Source organism: Sorex araneus, chromosome 9 (assembly GCF_027595985.1).
Source record: "Sorex araneus isolate mSorAra2 chromosome 9, mSorAra2.pri, whole genome shotgun sequence".
Lineage (NCBI taxonomy): Eukaryota > Metazoa > Chordata > Mammalia > Eulipotyphla > Soricidae > Sorex > Sorex araneus.
This window is the reverse complement of record NC_073310.1, coordinates 32,696,231-32,710,947: the sequence shown is the minus strand read 5'-3', so window position 1 is coordinate 32,710,947 and position 14,717 is coordinate 32,696,231. Positions and strand designations below refer to the sequence as shown.

General features: G+C 39.7%; 1 protein-coding gene across 1 annotated transcript in view; it reads left to right on the top strand.

Moving 5' to 3' along the window:
* Nucleotides 1-14,717, top strand: part of GNPAT (glyceronephosphate O-acyltransferase) — a 39,653-nt gene that overhangs the window by 10,187 nt on the left and 14,749 nt on the right. Inside the window, exons 2-5 of the mRNA XM_055147093.1 lie at nt 464-646; nt 9,505-9,681; nt 11,260-11,389; nt 14,574-14,701. Coding sequence (XP_055003068.1) covers nt 464-646; nt 9,505-9,681; nt 11,260-11,389; nt 14,574-14,701 — 618 coding nt within the window. The remainder of the gene's footprint in view (nt 1-463; nt 647-9,504; nt 9,682-11,259; nt 11,390-14,573; nt 14,702-14,717) is intronic.

The window sequence follows — 14,717 nt, the reverse complement described above, 5'->3', positions numbered from 1 at the left end:
TAGAATAGAAGCTGAATTGTAATGAGAAGGTATAGTGGAAATAAATACATAGTTACAGAGATGCAGAGTTATTAGAGGGGGGTGTTATACCCAGCAGTGCTCATGGCTTACTCTTGGCTCTGCTTTCAGGGCTCACTCCTGGTGGTCCACAGTAGACCCAGTTGGGTCCCAGGGATTAAATCCAGGATCAATAAATTGTACAAAGAAAAGCTCTATCTGATGTACTATTGCTCCAGCCCACTATGACCTCACCCTTGCCCAGAGCAGCCCTAAACTGTGGGTCCATCTTCCAGATCCCTTTTTTCTAAACACACAAACATTTGACATCAGAACGTTCTGCACTTGTTTATATGTCAAAGAATAAAAGTTTTGGCATAAAAATGAACCCTTACCAATACAGTCTCTTCCTGGTCCTAATATGTGTTATAGTGTGTACATTATTTTATTTGCTTTATATCCACAGAAGGAGCTTAAAAAATGGGATGAATTTGAAGATATGTTAGAAGAAAGGAGGCATGGCAGTGACTTTAAATTTGCAATGAAATGCTTCACACCTCTTGTGTACAAAGGAATTCTTCCTTGCAAACCACAGGATATTAGAAGTTCTGTTCTCAATTCTGAAGAGGTTAATTATATCATTAAGCAGGTAAGATTTCTTCTTCAAGCAGGGACAGATTTGTTCATTATCAACAAGTTCTTTCTCCTTTTATTTGCCCATTTTGTCCTTTTGTTGATTTTGTTGTAGTGACTGGAGGTCACACATACTCCTTGTATTGTGCACACCTTTTAGTTGTGGTGCTCACTGGGGTTACACTCTTTCCTTGTTGCTCACCCATGTTTCCCCAAACCTCACACTCATTGACACAGTGTTTCACATCTTCTAGTTGCAGAGTTTGACAGGAATCACATTGTTTGCAGTATTTGCATACACCTGGCTACAGTATGGCTGAAAATTGCTTCTGAAGCTGTGGATCTATGTCATCAGGGCTGCCAGGCACAGACCTCAGAGAGCTGCTAGGATTGTACATGCCATGGTATCAGGGATCAAGCTCATGACTTCACACTCGCAAGGCAGCCACTTTACCTACTGAGTTGTCACTCAGTTCTGTTCTTTCTCTTCTTGACTTTAGGAACTCTTTTTTCCTGATTTTATTTTCTATCTTAATTATTTTATAAAAAATAAAATGTTTATTTAATTTAAAAAATTATTTTGTTATAATTTGTTAGATTTGTTCATTATCTTTCTCTTTTTATTTGCCCATTTCCCTTTCCTTTGTTTATTTTGTTGCAATAACTGGGGGTAGTTTTTCTTATGAAAAATTATAAATTATAAAATACAATTAAATTTTTGTGAATAATTTATTTGATAAAGATAATAGAAATAAATTAATATACTTTTATGTATCTTAGCATATTCACCATATTCATAATGTGTTTATTATGAGGTTTAAGAGTCACTGTCACTGTCATCCCATTGCTCATTGATTTGCTCAAGTGGGCACCAGTAAAGTCTCCATTTTTATTTTTTTTTTTGAGACTTGTTGTTACTGTTTTTGGCATATTGAATACACCACAGGTAGCTTGCCAGGCTCTGCCATGCAAGATACTCTCGGTAGCTTGGCGGGCTCTCCGAGAGGAACAGACAAATCGAACCGAGGTCAGCCGCGTGGTGGTGCTCAGGGCTTCCTCCTGGCTTTGCACTCAGGAATTACACCTGGCAGTACTCAGGGGTCCATATGTGATGCCAGGTATCAAACTCGGGTCTGCCACGTGCAAGGCAAGCAATACTATTGCTCTGGCTCCCCCGCCAGATTATTTTTAAGGACTAGAGAACATGCAAATGTATGATCCTAAAAGCAATTCACTATAACCAAATGAAAGAGAGTACATATAGGATAATAATAAGAATTAAGACTGGAGGGACCATTAAGTAGTACAGAATATAAAGCACTTGCCTGGCACACTACTGGCCTCAGTTCTAATCCCCAGCACAGTTCAAATACCAAAAACAAAACCATAATTGAGACATGGAAAGTAAGCATGAGCTCTGTTATGAAGGGATTTTTCAGTTTTCTCCTACACACAACCATTGAAAGCTATACAAAGCCATTGAAAGGTATTGTTTGAGTATGACATGATCAGTTTATGGTTTAGAGGATTTATACTGCGAAAAAAGGAAACATGAAATCTGTCTTATGATGTTCTTGCAATGATATCTCTATGCAATTATATTTTCCAGGACTGGTAAGTGATTGTAGAAACAGAGAAATAGATTTAAGAAATTTGAGGAGTGGAATGGCCTTCTTTAATGACCAATCAGGTAAATGAAATGAGGGAATGGAAATATAAAGATAATAGGGCTAGTCTAGTGAAATAGGGAACTTAGAACTGGAAATGTGTTTGAGACAGAAGCTGAATTCTATTTTGGGTATGCCATTTGAAGACATCAAAATATCCAGTAAGTAGAATGAGAGCTCCCTGGTGGCTGGCCCTCCATGCAGCTTATGCTTTGAGGTTCAGCTGTGAACATCTATCTATTTCTTTGACTTTTAACCAGGGTTTAGGCAGGCTTTTGGCCTCAGGAAATTTCTTTATCTCTCTTCTAATATGGGCATATGTAACCTATGCTCATAATTGTTTTGTTTTAATCCATCATGATCTATCTAAGACTGTCTTTTCTGTATGGATCTATTTCATATGTGCAGTCAAGTTGTATCAACTAGAAGCTACACAGTAGTTTTCAATAGTGGCTCTTTGTTATAATGACTTTGAGAACTCTTGAAAAAACATGTAGCACTGTAGCACTGTCATCCTGTTCATTGATTTGCTCGAGTGGGCACCAGTATCGTCTCCATTGTGAGACTTGTTACTGTTTTTGGCATATAGAATACACCATGCATAGCTTGCCAGGCTCTGCCATGCAAAATATTCTTTGTAGCTTGCCGGGCTCTCCGAGAGGGACGGAGGAATCAAACCCAGGTTGGCCTCGTGCAAGGCAAACACCCTACCCGTTGTGCTATCGCTCTAGTCTGAAAAAACATATAACTCTCGTTATCCATTAGTACACAAACTTCCTTAAGGAAGGATTTTCTTTATTGCTGTATTCTAGCATATAACATACATTCAAAAAATCTATTTGCTGGCTTAGTACTTTTTAAAAATGTTTTTGTCCTATTAATAGAAACTGATTTAATTGATCTATGATAAATCCTGGCATATATCCTCTTCCATTCCACTCTCTTCCCCTTTCACCTTATCTCCCCTGTCTCTCTAAAGTACTTCAAATTTAAGATACCTAAATCAACCTCTGACCCTTCCATCCACATCCCTTACTATGTGCATTTACACACCCACCTAGTTTTCTCTGTCTCCAAGAATATCTTTTCCATATGCTAGTTGCTCAAAATGGAAAAAAAAATCTGGATGCCCTCATCAACTTCTTGATTTTCTTTCATATACCATCTGTCACTTAGTTACTGGTCTGTTCTCCTAAATCAGTTTCTTTCCACCTCATGCTATTCCTCTAACTCAGGCTGCCTTTAGCTCACAAAACACAGTAGCAGCCATCTAAGAGGTCTAGCCAAGGAAAGACCTTCTGAGTTTAAAGGACCATGTGAGAGATAAGACAGGATTAAGGTCTGACCGCTGTTGAATCCCCAGTATAGTATTATCTCCCATGCACAGAGCCAGGAGTAGCCCCAGCACTGCCAGGTGCCCATCCGCACCCCCACCCCCCAAAAAGTATCCAAAGTAAAAGGCCATTCAGGTTTGTGATACCGAGAATAAACTGAGAAAGTGCACATCAGAGGTTTAGGGCATGGTCCAAAAAGTGCCCGCTTAGCTTGCATGCAGTCCAACCCTTGCCCCCACCTTATAAAAAAGAGGGACAAGACTGGGGATAGTGGAGTTATTACTACTGCTTTTGAAGTATTGCCACATTTCCCACACCCCAAAGCCACCCCCATGCCTCCAGCTGGACTGCCCAATCAAATATTCTGTGTTTTCTGTAGAATGTTGTTGCATTTGCAGTTGCATGACATCTCCAAAACCTATAACACATCTCAGTAGTAGAACACCAGATTAGGGGAATGTAATGCAGAACCCAGCTGATCATTAACATTAACATATTAACACAGAAGGCTTAACTTGCAACAACAGCAAAGTAAACCCTCAGATAAGGATTTAATGTCCCCATGGTGAGAAACAACAATTTTCACAAATTTTCTTCTTACAGAAATATTTTTTGATCACTCCATTGGCCATTTAATGGTAACAAGCATTGTAAAACAAATTACTGTGGGCCTGCTATGGGGCTAGGATTGAGGGGTGGTTGGGAAAATGGAGACAGTAGTGGAGAGAGGGTTTTGTTTTGTTTTTGTTTTGGGGGCATACCCAGCAGTGCTCAGGGGTTACTTTGGCTCTGTACTCAGGAATTACTCCTGGCAGTGTTTGAGAGACCATATGAGATGCTGGATTTGAACCCAGGTCAGCTGTGTGCCAGGCAAGCACCCTACCTGCTGTACTATCTCTCCGGTCCCAGTGGTGGAGGGAAGTTGACACTGGTGTTGGAATTGGTGTTGTAATATTGAAAGCCTGTAACGTATCTTTGTAAACCACGGTGTTTAAATAAAGTGGGGGGAAAGGGAGAAGTGGGGTGTGCAACTGTTTTGTGAGTTTTAAAAAACACTCTGGTATTAACTTAAAAACAGGATGCAACAACTATGTGGCAGAAATGATAATGTGGTTAAATATGGTTGGTTTGTAGGAAGAGGACTCTGAAGGGACAGACATATTTGTTGGGAGGGTAAGATATTCAGTTACAAAGAATAAAAGAAGAAAATGTTAGGTGGAAGCTGAGAAATAGTAGAGCAAGTAAGATGTTTGTCTTGCGTGCTGCCGATGCAGATCTAATCCCTAGGTCCACATATCAGCGAGCACTGCCAGGTGTGGTCCAAAGGGCAGGGAGGAGGGTGAGTGGGGAATAAGTAAATAGTAGTGTAGTCTCTGCTTCTCTGTTTCCCTCCGACAATAAAGTGTCCTCTGAATGAACCTACCTGTTCATTCGTTTCTTCAGCTGTTCTCTCAGATCCCCAGAATTGTTTTGTCTCCTCTTTCACTCTGCTGACTGTCTAGCATACACCTTTTCCCTCTCAGCCATGTATTCTTTTTAATGCTCCATGTCTCTTTTCCCTTCTCATCCAACTCCTCACTGTTGTAGACTACCCTTTCCCATTTGTGTTCCACTTTCAGCAGGTTGCTAAAATTAATGCAGTTAAGATTACTGTGAACCTCCAAAGGAACCTTTGTCTTGACCTTTTATTGTTGTTGAGTTTTCTTACTGTTTTATCTCTGACCTTTACGTGTATAACATCACTTATTTTTCCTAGATATTCTTGTTATAATCTGTTTTATAAATTGTCTGCTATGTAATGTTCTCAAAGTTGAACTTTGGTTCAAAGTTGAACTTTGGTCCAGCTTTCTTTTCCTCTCTGTAGCCTCCCTGATACATTTTATCCATTCTCACAATCTCGGTTTCCATCTTTAGTCTAATGATGCTCAACTAATAACTTTAATCTTGACTATATTGTTGGGGTTTAGACTTTTTAAAAAATAGAGGCCATCAGAGCGATAATACAGTGGGGAGTGCATTTGCCTTGCATGTGGCTGACCCGCGTTCGATTCCCAGCATCCCATATGGTGCCCTGAGCACTGCCTGAGTAATTCCTGAGTGCAGAGTCAGGAGTAACCACTGGACATCGCTTGGTGTGGTCCAAAAAGCCAACAAATAAATAAATTTATTCTTTTAAAATAAATAAAATAAAAATAGAGGCCTCACCCAGTAGTACTTGAGGTGCCCAAGTCCACTGCTATGATGCTGGGTGGGGAAGGGTCATTCGATACCAAGAATCAAACTCAGGATCTCACACGTGTCAGGTGTGTGGTTCTATGACTTGAACTGTCTTTCTGCCTAAAAACGTTTAGGTTTTTTATCATTATCTGTTCAGTGTCTAGTTTACATGTTTCACAAGAATCTCAGAATCAGTGTACTGTCTTCTCACTAGTACTGCACTGTACTAGTTTCTATTCCTGCTCAGGTTCCCTGTTTCCTAGGATGACCTTACCATCCCTTTTGTTGCCTAGAGCAGAACTGAGCATTGCTCTACCCCTTCCTTTCTCTTCAGAACCAATTGTTATCTTTATTTATGCTTTTTTGTCTCTGACCTACACTGTCACTGTATCACTGTCATCCCGTTGTTCATCGATTTGCTCGAGTGGGCACCAGTAACATCTTCATTTGTCCCTGTCTTGTGCTAGTGTAGCCCGATGGCATCTGCTCGCTCCAGGCTCATCCATCACTGTATCTACACTATTTTATTCTACACTGACCTACACTATTTTATTCATTTTCCAAATGTATCCTTTTCCTTGTTTTTTTTTCCCCGCTAAATATTTCCCACCAAATCCTTTATAGACTCCATTTTATCTAGTCCTGTCTTTTTGTTCTTTATTCCTATTCAGTGTCTGTAGGGTTATCTGAAGTTATTTCGCCAACATTCTATAATCTCTGCTCTCTGGTCTGCTTTTAACACTTCCCATCCCAGAGAAAAGGCAGCCCTAAATCCATCCCCATGCCTTCTCTTTAACCAGGATACATTCTATACTCTGTAATACATTCCTGTAACCAGGATGTCCTTTGAAGGATGGGTAGACCAGCCACCCTGGTCATTCTTTCTCCTTTGTGAAATTAAATAAATGTGTGGCCAGAGCTGTGGAGACTGGTGAGCAGGGGGTGGAAGTGAAGAAAGGGAGACTGAAAGCCTCAAAAGCCTGACAAGAAGATACCCCGGCTACCTTCTTTGCTAATATGCACCGCCCCTCCTCAGGGGAGAGTCCTGGGAATTGAACCCACACACATCAAGACACACAAGCTTCTTCCCACCCCAAACAGACATGCAGACATCTTCACACCCACTGGATCAAATAGGTACTTCATGCTGTGCACCCCCTCAGTCCCGGGAGCTTAGGAGGCTTGGCTAAGGTAAGGCTGAATTTGAACCCAAAGCCCTACATCATTTCTCCAGCCAATGGGACCATAAACAAATAGCAGAGTCCATCTTTTCTCCAGTGTTTCGGCAAAACCTCTTGGTCCTATTTCTGTCTCCAGCTCTGCCAGAAAATGGATCAGTATTAGACAAACTCAGGATCCTTTCATTTGCCAGGCCCTCTTCTATTGCTGCTTCCTCGTAACTTCTCAACTCCACCAAATCTGTGTGCTATCTTAAGTTTTTATTTGACCCTACCCCTTTTGCTCTTCACAAACAGCCATGTGTTTTCTCTGGGATAATGAAAAAATTTGGAAATCATCTTCAGATTCCTGTTCTGATATATCTTTCTATGCCATTCTATCAGATAATTAGATCCTAGCACTGAGCACTGCTGGTTGTGGCCCTGAAACAAAAACAAAAATTAAAAAAAAAATCTACAGAGCAGGGGCCAGAGTGATATCAGGTAGGGTGTTTGCCTTGCATGTGGCCGACCTGGGTTCAATTCCCAGCATCCCATATGGTCACCCAAGCACCACCAAGAGTAATTCCTCAGTGCAGAGCCAGGAGTAACCTCTGAACAACACTGGGTGTGACCCAAAAAAAAAACCATTTACAGAGCATTTTTCTTCATGAAACATAGCATTATTTTCAGCATGCTTGTTGAAGGGAAAGTTAAAAGGATCAAATTAAATTTCCCTTGAACAGGCTCGGAAGATTGAGGATATGGGGGATATGGGGTACTTGCCTTCACACAGTTACTGAGGTTTGATTCTTCGCATCCTATAAGATCTCCTGATTTCAAAAGAGAGGGACACACATAGAGGGACTGCATTCATTTGTGGAGTGTAGGGTAACATCACATGAGGCTGACACCCAAGGACGGTAGGTACGAGGGCCAGGGGGATTGCCCCATAGCTGGAAGACTGCTACATGAGTGGAGGGGAGAAGGCAGCTGGAATAGAGAAGGGATCACTAAGAAAATGATGGCTGGAGGGACCAGTTGGGATGGGAGATGCGTGCCGAAAGTAGATAATGGACCAAGCATGATGACCTCTCAGTGTCTGTGTTGCAAGCTATAATGCCCAAAAGTAGAGAGAGAGTATGGGGAATATTGTCTGCCATGGAGGCAGGGGGAGGGTGGGAAGGGGGGGTATATCTGGTATATTGGTGGTGGGGAATGTGCACTGGTGGAGGGATGGGTGTTTGATCATTGTGAGATTGTAACCCAAACATGAAAGCTTGTAACTATCTCACGGTGATTCAATAAAATTTAAAAAATTAAAAAAAAAATCTCCTGAATGCACAGTTATCCCTGAGCACTGTGCCAGGAGAAAGCCTTGAGCACCACCAGTAGTGATCCCCGAGTACAGTGCCAGGAGCAAGCCTGAGCACTACCAGATATGGCCCAAAAATCAAAATAATGATAATTGTAATAGTAAAAACGAAATTCCCCTAAGACAGAAGCTGACTTGTTTTCATCTCTAGCCACAGAAGATTTTTGTTTTCCACCAAAAATTTGATATGCCATGAAAATAGAGTTACATTGTAAAATCTGATAGTTCGGGGATTTTTAGTAGTGTCTTATATACCTGATGCAATCTCAACAATCAATTTCAGTATGTTCTTTGTTTTTGGTAGTGCTCAGGATTTACTCGTGGATCTAAGCTCAGAGTTTTCTCCTGGCAGGACTCTAGGAGCCATATGCGGTGCTAGGGATAGAACCATGGTTGGCCACTTGCAAGACAAACACCTTAACCACTGTACTATTGCTCCAGCCCCTCGGTATGACCTTGTATGTAGTGTGAGCTGAAGTGTTGCCACAATCTAAAAGAAGCTCTTAAATGTTCTAGATTAGAGACTCTGAAATCTGGCCGACTGCCCCATTTTCAGGGGGAAAAAAAAAATCCCTCTGCTCCACCTTAAAATCTACCATTAAGCCAGCAAACAGAAAGTGCCCCCGCACACCCATTGTATCCAAGGCTGTTATCATTCTAGAGCCACCCAGGAGGCAGTATCACCCACTGTCTAGATGGTGGGCAGGGATTTATTTTGGAAATTTGTGCTAAGTTTATTGACAATTCAAATGAAAACATGAGATGATTTCTTTAGTCCATCCTAGAAAGCTAATTCTCTTTGATTTTCTAGTCTTTAAAGTTGTGTAAATAGGATCACTTATTACCTTTTTTGAAAAGTAACTTGTTCTTTTAAGTTAAGAGATACCATTTTGGGGTATATTATATTGGTCTATTTAAGTCTAGTCCCTTTTACTCAAATGCTGATTTGAGGAGAAGCGTTCTGGTGGGGGTGGAAGGTGAGATGGGCTATCCCCAGTACTACTGCTCAGAGACTTCGTTCAGTTCTGTGGCTCTGTGCTGGAATGGGGACACTCCTAATGATTCTAGGTGGCCTCCTTTTCTCTCCACACCCATGCAGAAATTTATTCCTGCTCTCCTTTCAGCTTTCCGTGGAATCCCAGAAACCTGTTGATGTGATCCAAGGGGAAGTTTGTGAGATCTTAGATGAAATGAGCCACAAGTTGCGTCTGGGAGCCATCCGTGTTTTTGCCTTTGCCCTGAGCAAAATTTTTAAACAAATTTTCTCTAAAGTGTGTGTAAATGAAGAAGGTATTCAGAAAGTAAGTATTGAGTGTTAAACAAAGAACCTTCTTTTTTCTACCAGGGACAAGACTGGGGTAAATGCCATACATATGTCAGGATCTAGATTGAACGATGTTATATTAATAATAATAATAATAATAATAATAATATTTATATAAAGTAACATCTTCAGTCCCTTACAGTTTAGTCAGCTGAAAACCATCTCACTTTGCTTGAAATGATCATTTGGTCATAAGGCCTCCAGTATAGGCAAAGGTTCTGCTCCTGGAAAGTATTCTTTTGCCCTTTTACCTTCAGACTCCAGGCTAAACTAACTTCATCAGGTAAGACTTGCAGACCAATCTAGTGTGAAATGTTTAGAAAATTAGAAAAAGTGAAATAATTTCTGTATATGTTTCAACTACATCTCACTATATCCTTTTGTTATTTTCCTTTAGCCTTTCAGATATACACAAGGATGTTTTTTGTCTATGGTGCAAATTTTAAAAATAAGCAAATTAATTGTCACAATAGTAATAATATAATATTTATAGCATATTACTAATTGTCCCAGTTACATCTTTCAGAGCAAAGATAAATTCTACATCAGGTGTTACATTATTTCCATCTCTCTTTAGACTTTTGATGTTGCAGGGCTGCTGGCAGCGGGACTCAGTGCATAAGGGCCACACACACAGCAATGCTTGGGAGCTGTGGGTTGTGGGACATTGAACCTAGGGCCTCACACATACAAAGTGTATACTCTGCCTCTTGAGCCATAGTCCTTGCTCTACACTCTTAATTTAGAATTGCTTAGTCTTTATGGTTCATGGTGTAATTTAAAAATAATAATAATAGTAGTAATAGTAGTACATTTAGTTTATAGCATTCCATTATAGCATTCATTTAGGTGATTTTTCTCAGTAGTAGTCAGGTTGTGTATATTTATCAGGAATACTTCAGTGCATCAGATGTAGGGCACTTAAATTTTTAAAAGAGAATTAGAAAAAATATTTATTCAAGTGACTGATTTTGTTCCCTTAAGGAAACTTGCATCGTATTACATTGCACGCAGTTCAGAAACTGTCTTTATACTTTATTGTGTGTGTGTGTGTGTATGTGTGTAACATAACATTCTTTGTACATTATTCTACATTATTCTTTTTCAGAAGTTTTAGATTTAAGAATCTCCCAAGAGAAGCTTTTTCTCTCAAAACAGACAACCAGTATAGTGCATCAGTTAACAAGTTTACTTGTAATTCATACTGACTTCATCTCTATTTCGGGTTCTGTTGTTTATTAGATACATGAACATGAGGAAGATGAGGTTTAGTCTTTGTATATAAATATGTAATATTAAATAATATGTGTGAAATGCTTAATATGGTGTACAACTAATATGTTAATGATCATCATCATTATTATTCACAAAATTATTCTTTTAGGAGTCTTGCATTTTATGATATAATTCAGCTAGAACTCAAGTTTTGTGTACATAATAGAGTCAAGAAGACAATTTAATTTTGCCATTATACATACTTAGATTCTTTAATTTTCTGATGTATGACTTTAATAAAATATGAAGTTATTCAAAATATAACATTTATATTTTAAAGTTACAACGAGCCATCCAGGAGTATCCAGTTGTTCTGCTGCCTAGTCATCGAAGTTACATTGACTTTCTGATGTTGTCTTTTCTTTTCTACAATTATGATCTACCTTTACCAGTCATAGCAGCAGGGATGGGTATGTAATGTTTTTCTACTTTTTAAAAAATTATAAAACTTAAAATATTCACTACCATGATTTTAGCAATACCAAGGTATTTGAGGAAGATGATGAAAATAGCTTTTTTTGGGAGTTGGGAGATGAGTCACAGATTAGGGGAACATGCCTTGCATGTGTAAGGCCCCAAGTTTGATCCTTGGGCCATTGAGTGTAACCCAATACTGTGGCCCAGTATTCCTCTGCACCACCAGACCTTAGCATTGAACTGTCCAACTCAGTTGACTTTGTACTGCCAAGACTGTCCCTGAGTACTGCTTGGGAAGAGGCCTCCCACCCTTCTAAGCCCTCCCCTCTTTGCCTCCCAAGAATCCAAAACAGCCTCCAATTCCAGCGTTTCGTTGTTTGTTTTCCTGTGCTGTGATATACTCTACTTCAACAGACATGAAGAAGAATATGTCTACTTAGAGTTTGTAGTTTGCTTTGAAAAATGTGATTTTACTACCTACCTTTGCATTTGGTATTTGATAAGACATCACCTACTCTTATCACTCTAAACTAAATAAATATCATTTTTATACTTTTCTTTTGAATTTAGCTAAAGTGTTTTTTGTTTGTTTGCTTGTTCATCTTTGGTTTGGGGGCCACACCTAGCTGTGCTTAGTAAGGCCTACCCATAGCACTGTGTTCAAGGATATCTCCTGACTGTGTTTAAGGGACCATATGCAGTGCCAGGATCAAGCCCAAGTCACCTGATGCAAGGCAAATACTCCACCCACTGTATTATCTGTCTAGCTCTGATTTCTTTTTAACTGTGATAAAATATAAAATTTACTGTAGCACTGCACTTTAGCACTGACGTGCCGTTGTTCATCAATTTGCTCGAGCATCCTGCTGTTCACCTATTTGCCCGAGCAGGCACCAGTAATATCTCCATTGTGAGACTTGTTGTTACTGTTTTTGGACATACCAAATACGCCATGGGTAGCTTGCCAGGCTCTGCCATGCCGGTGGGATACTCTCAGTAGCTTGCCGAGCTCTCTAAAAGGGACGGAGGAATTGAACCCGGGTTGGCCATGTGCAAGGCAAATGCCCTACCCGCTGTACCATAGCTCCAGTCCATAAAATTTACTATCATAACTATTTTTGTGGGTATAATTTAGTAACATTAAGTATATTCCATTGCTTTAGAACCACCACTACATTTCATCCAGAGAGTCTTTTTAGTTTGCAAAGCTGCCATAAGATTATATCCCATCTAGTGCTCATCACTTTTTTTACTCTCCCCTTTATCCCTGGCCACCACCATTATGCATTCTATATTTATAAATTTGATCTCTCTAGATACTTATCTAAGAAAAATCATACAATATTTATCTTTTTTCTTTTCCTTTCTTCTTCATCTTTTTTTTTTTTTTTTTTTTGGTTTTTGGGCTGCACCCAATTTTGCTTACTCCTGGTTCTGTGCCCAGGGACCACATCTGGTGATGCTCAAGGGAGGATATGTGGTGCCAAGGATTGAAACCACATCTGCTATGTGCAAGATAAGGACCCTACTTGCTGTACTATCATGCCAGTTCTGCCAGTTCTACTTCTTACTTCTTTACTAAATTATTTAATTTAACATAATGCCTCCATATTTATATTGTTGCAGATGTCTGAATTTTTTCCTTATATTTGAATAGGACTGAATTATATTCTCTTGTATATATGCAGACAGTCACATATTGCTTAATGACAGGGATACATTTGTGAAATGTATTATTAGGCAATTTTGTCATTGTATGATAATGATAAGGTATAATTTTATAAACTTAAATGGTTTAGCCTATTAGGTTGAATGTTGGTTATGTGGTCTGTCATTAATCAAAACATTAATGACATGGTAAATGTACCATACTTGTTTTGGTGGATTGGGTTTCGTGGCTATTCCTAGTGGTACTCAGGGGCTACTACTAGCTGTATGCTCAGGCAGCAGTCCTAGAGTGTTCAACGGGCTACCCAAGTTCCTGGGAATCATACCGGGGTAGGTATGCTAGGCAAATGCCTTAACCCCTGTACTATGTGTATTTTGTTTATCTCTTAATCTGTCAATGCATATTTGGATTGCTTCTAATTTTTGGCTATTGTGAATAGTGCCAATATCACGTGGGTGTCAAATATGTTCATGTTTCTGTTTTTTACTTTTTCTAGATACGTGTCCAGAAATAAAATTACTGGGTTCATGATGCTTTTTTTTGAGGGGGGCACTGTATTTTTCCCATAGTGCTTACATCATTTTATATTCCCACCAACAGTCCACAAGGTTCCAGTTTCTTCACATCTTCACCAACATTTGGATCACTGTCACTGTCACTGTCATACCTTTTCTCATCGATTTGCTTGAGCGGGCACCAGTAACGTCTCCATTGTGAGACTTGTTGTTACTGTTGTTGGCATACGACAATCGAATATGACACTGGTTGCTTGCCAAGCTTGGTAGCTTGACAGGCCCTCCGAGAGGGGCAGAGGAATCGAACCTGGGTCTGCCTTGTGCAAAGCAAATGCCCTACCCACTGTGCTATTGCTTCAGCCCAACAACATTTGGATATTTTTAAATACTAGTCTTCAAAATGGATATGAAATGTGTTGGTGTGTCATCAGTGTCAGCAATTAATGTTGAGTGAAGAAATAAGCATGATGATTTTTCCTTTTGGAATAGTCGCCTGCAGCAGAGCCTTGGTACCACACAGCAAACAGGTTTTGCAGGCCCAGCAATGCTCACCAAGCCCACCAAGGTCACTCCAGTGGTGTCTATGTATTACTAGTGATTGAACTCAGATGAGATGTTACTGGTGCCCGCTTGAACAAATTGATGAGCAACGGGATGACAGTGACAGTGATTAAACATGCAAGGCTGTTTAGCACTCTGAGCTATCTTCACAGTCTTGCTGATATCATGAAGGTTGTCATATTGCCTGTTATTTCCCAACTGTAACTGCTCCGGTTGTGAACATGAAGTGCATGAGAAGGCAGAGGTAACCTCTCCATCAGCATAGAATTTCTTCTTTCTAAAATTCTAGTAGGCAATTCTTGTGGACTTTAATCCAAGAAAATAATGGTTTAATATTGTAGAGGTATCTTACATACATGAACTTTTTCAGTTTGGATTTTTATAAAAAGTTTTAGGATATGCAAGCAAATGATTAACTCTTCTGTTTTTCAGACTTTCTAGGAATGAAAATGGTTGGGGAGCTGCTACGGATGTCAGGTGCCTTTTTCATGCGGCGCACTTTTGGCGGCAACAGACTCTACTGGGCTGTGTTCTCTGAATACGTAAAAACTATATTACGGGTAAAAGCAAATAATT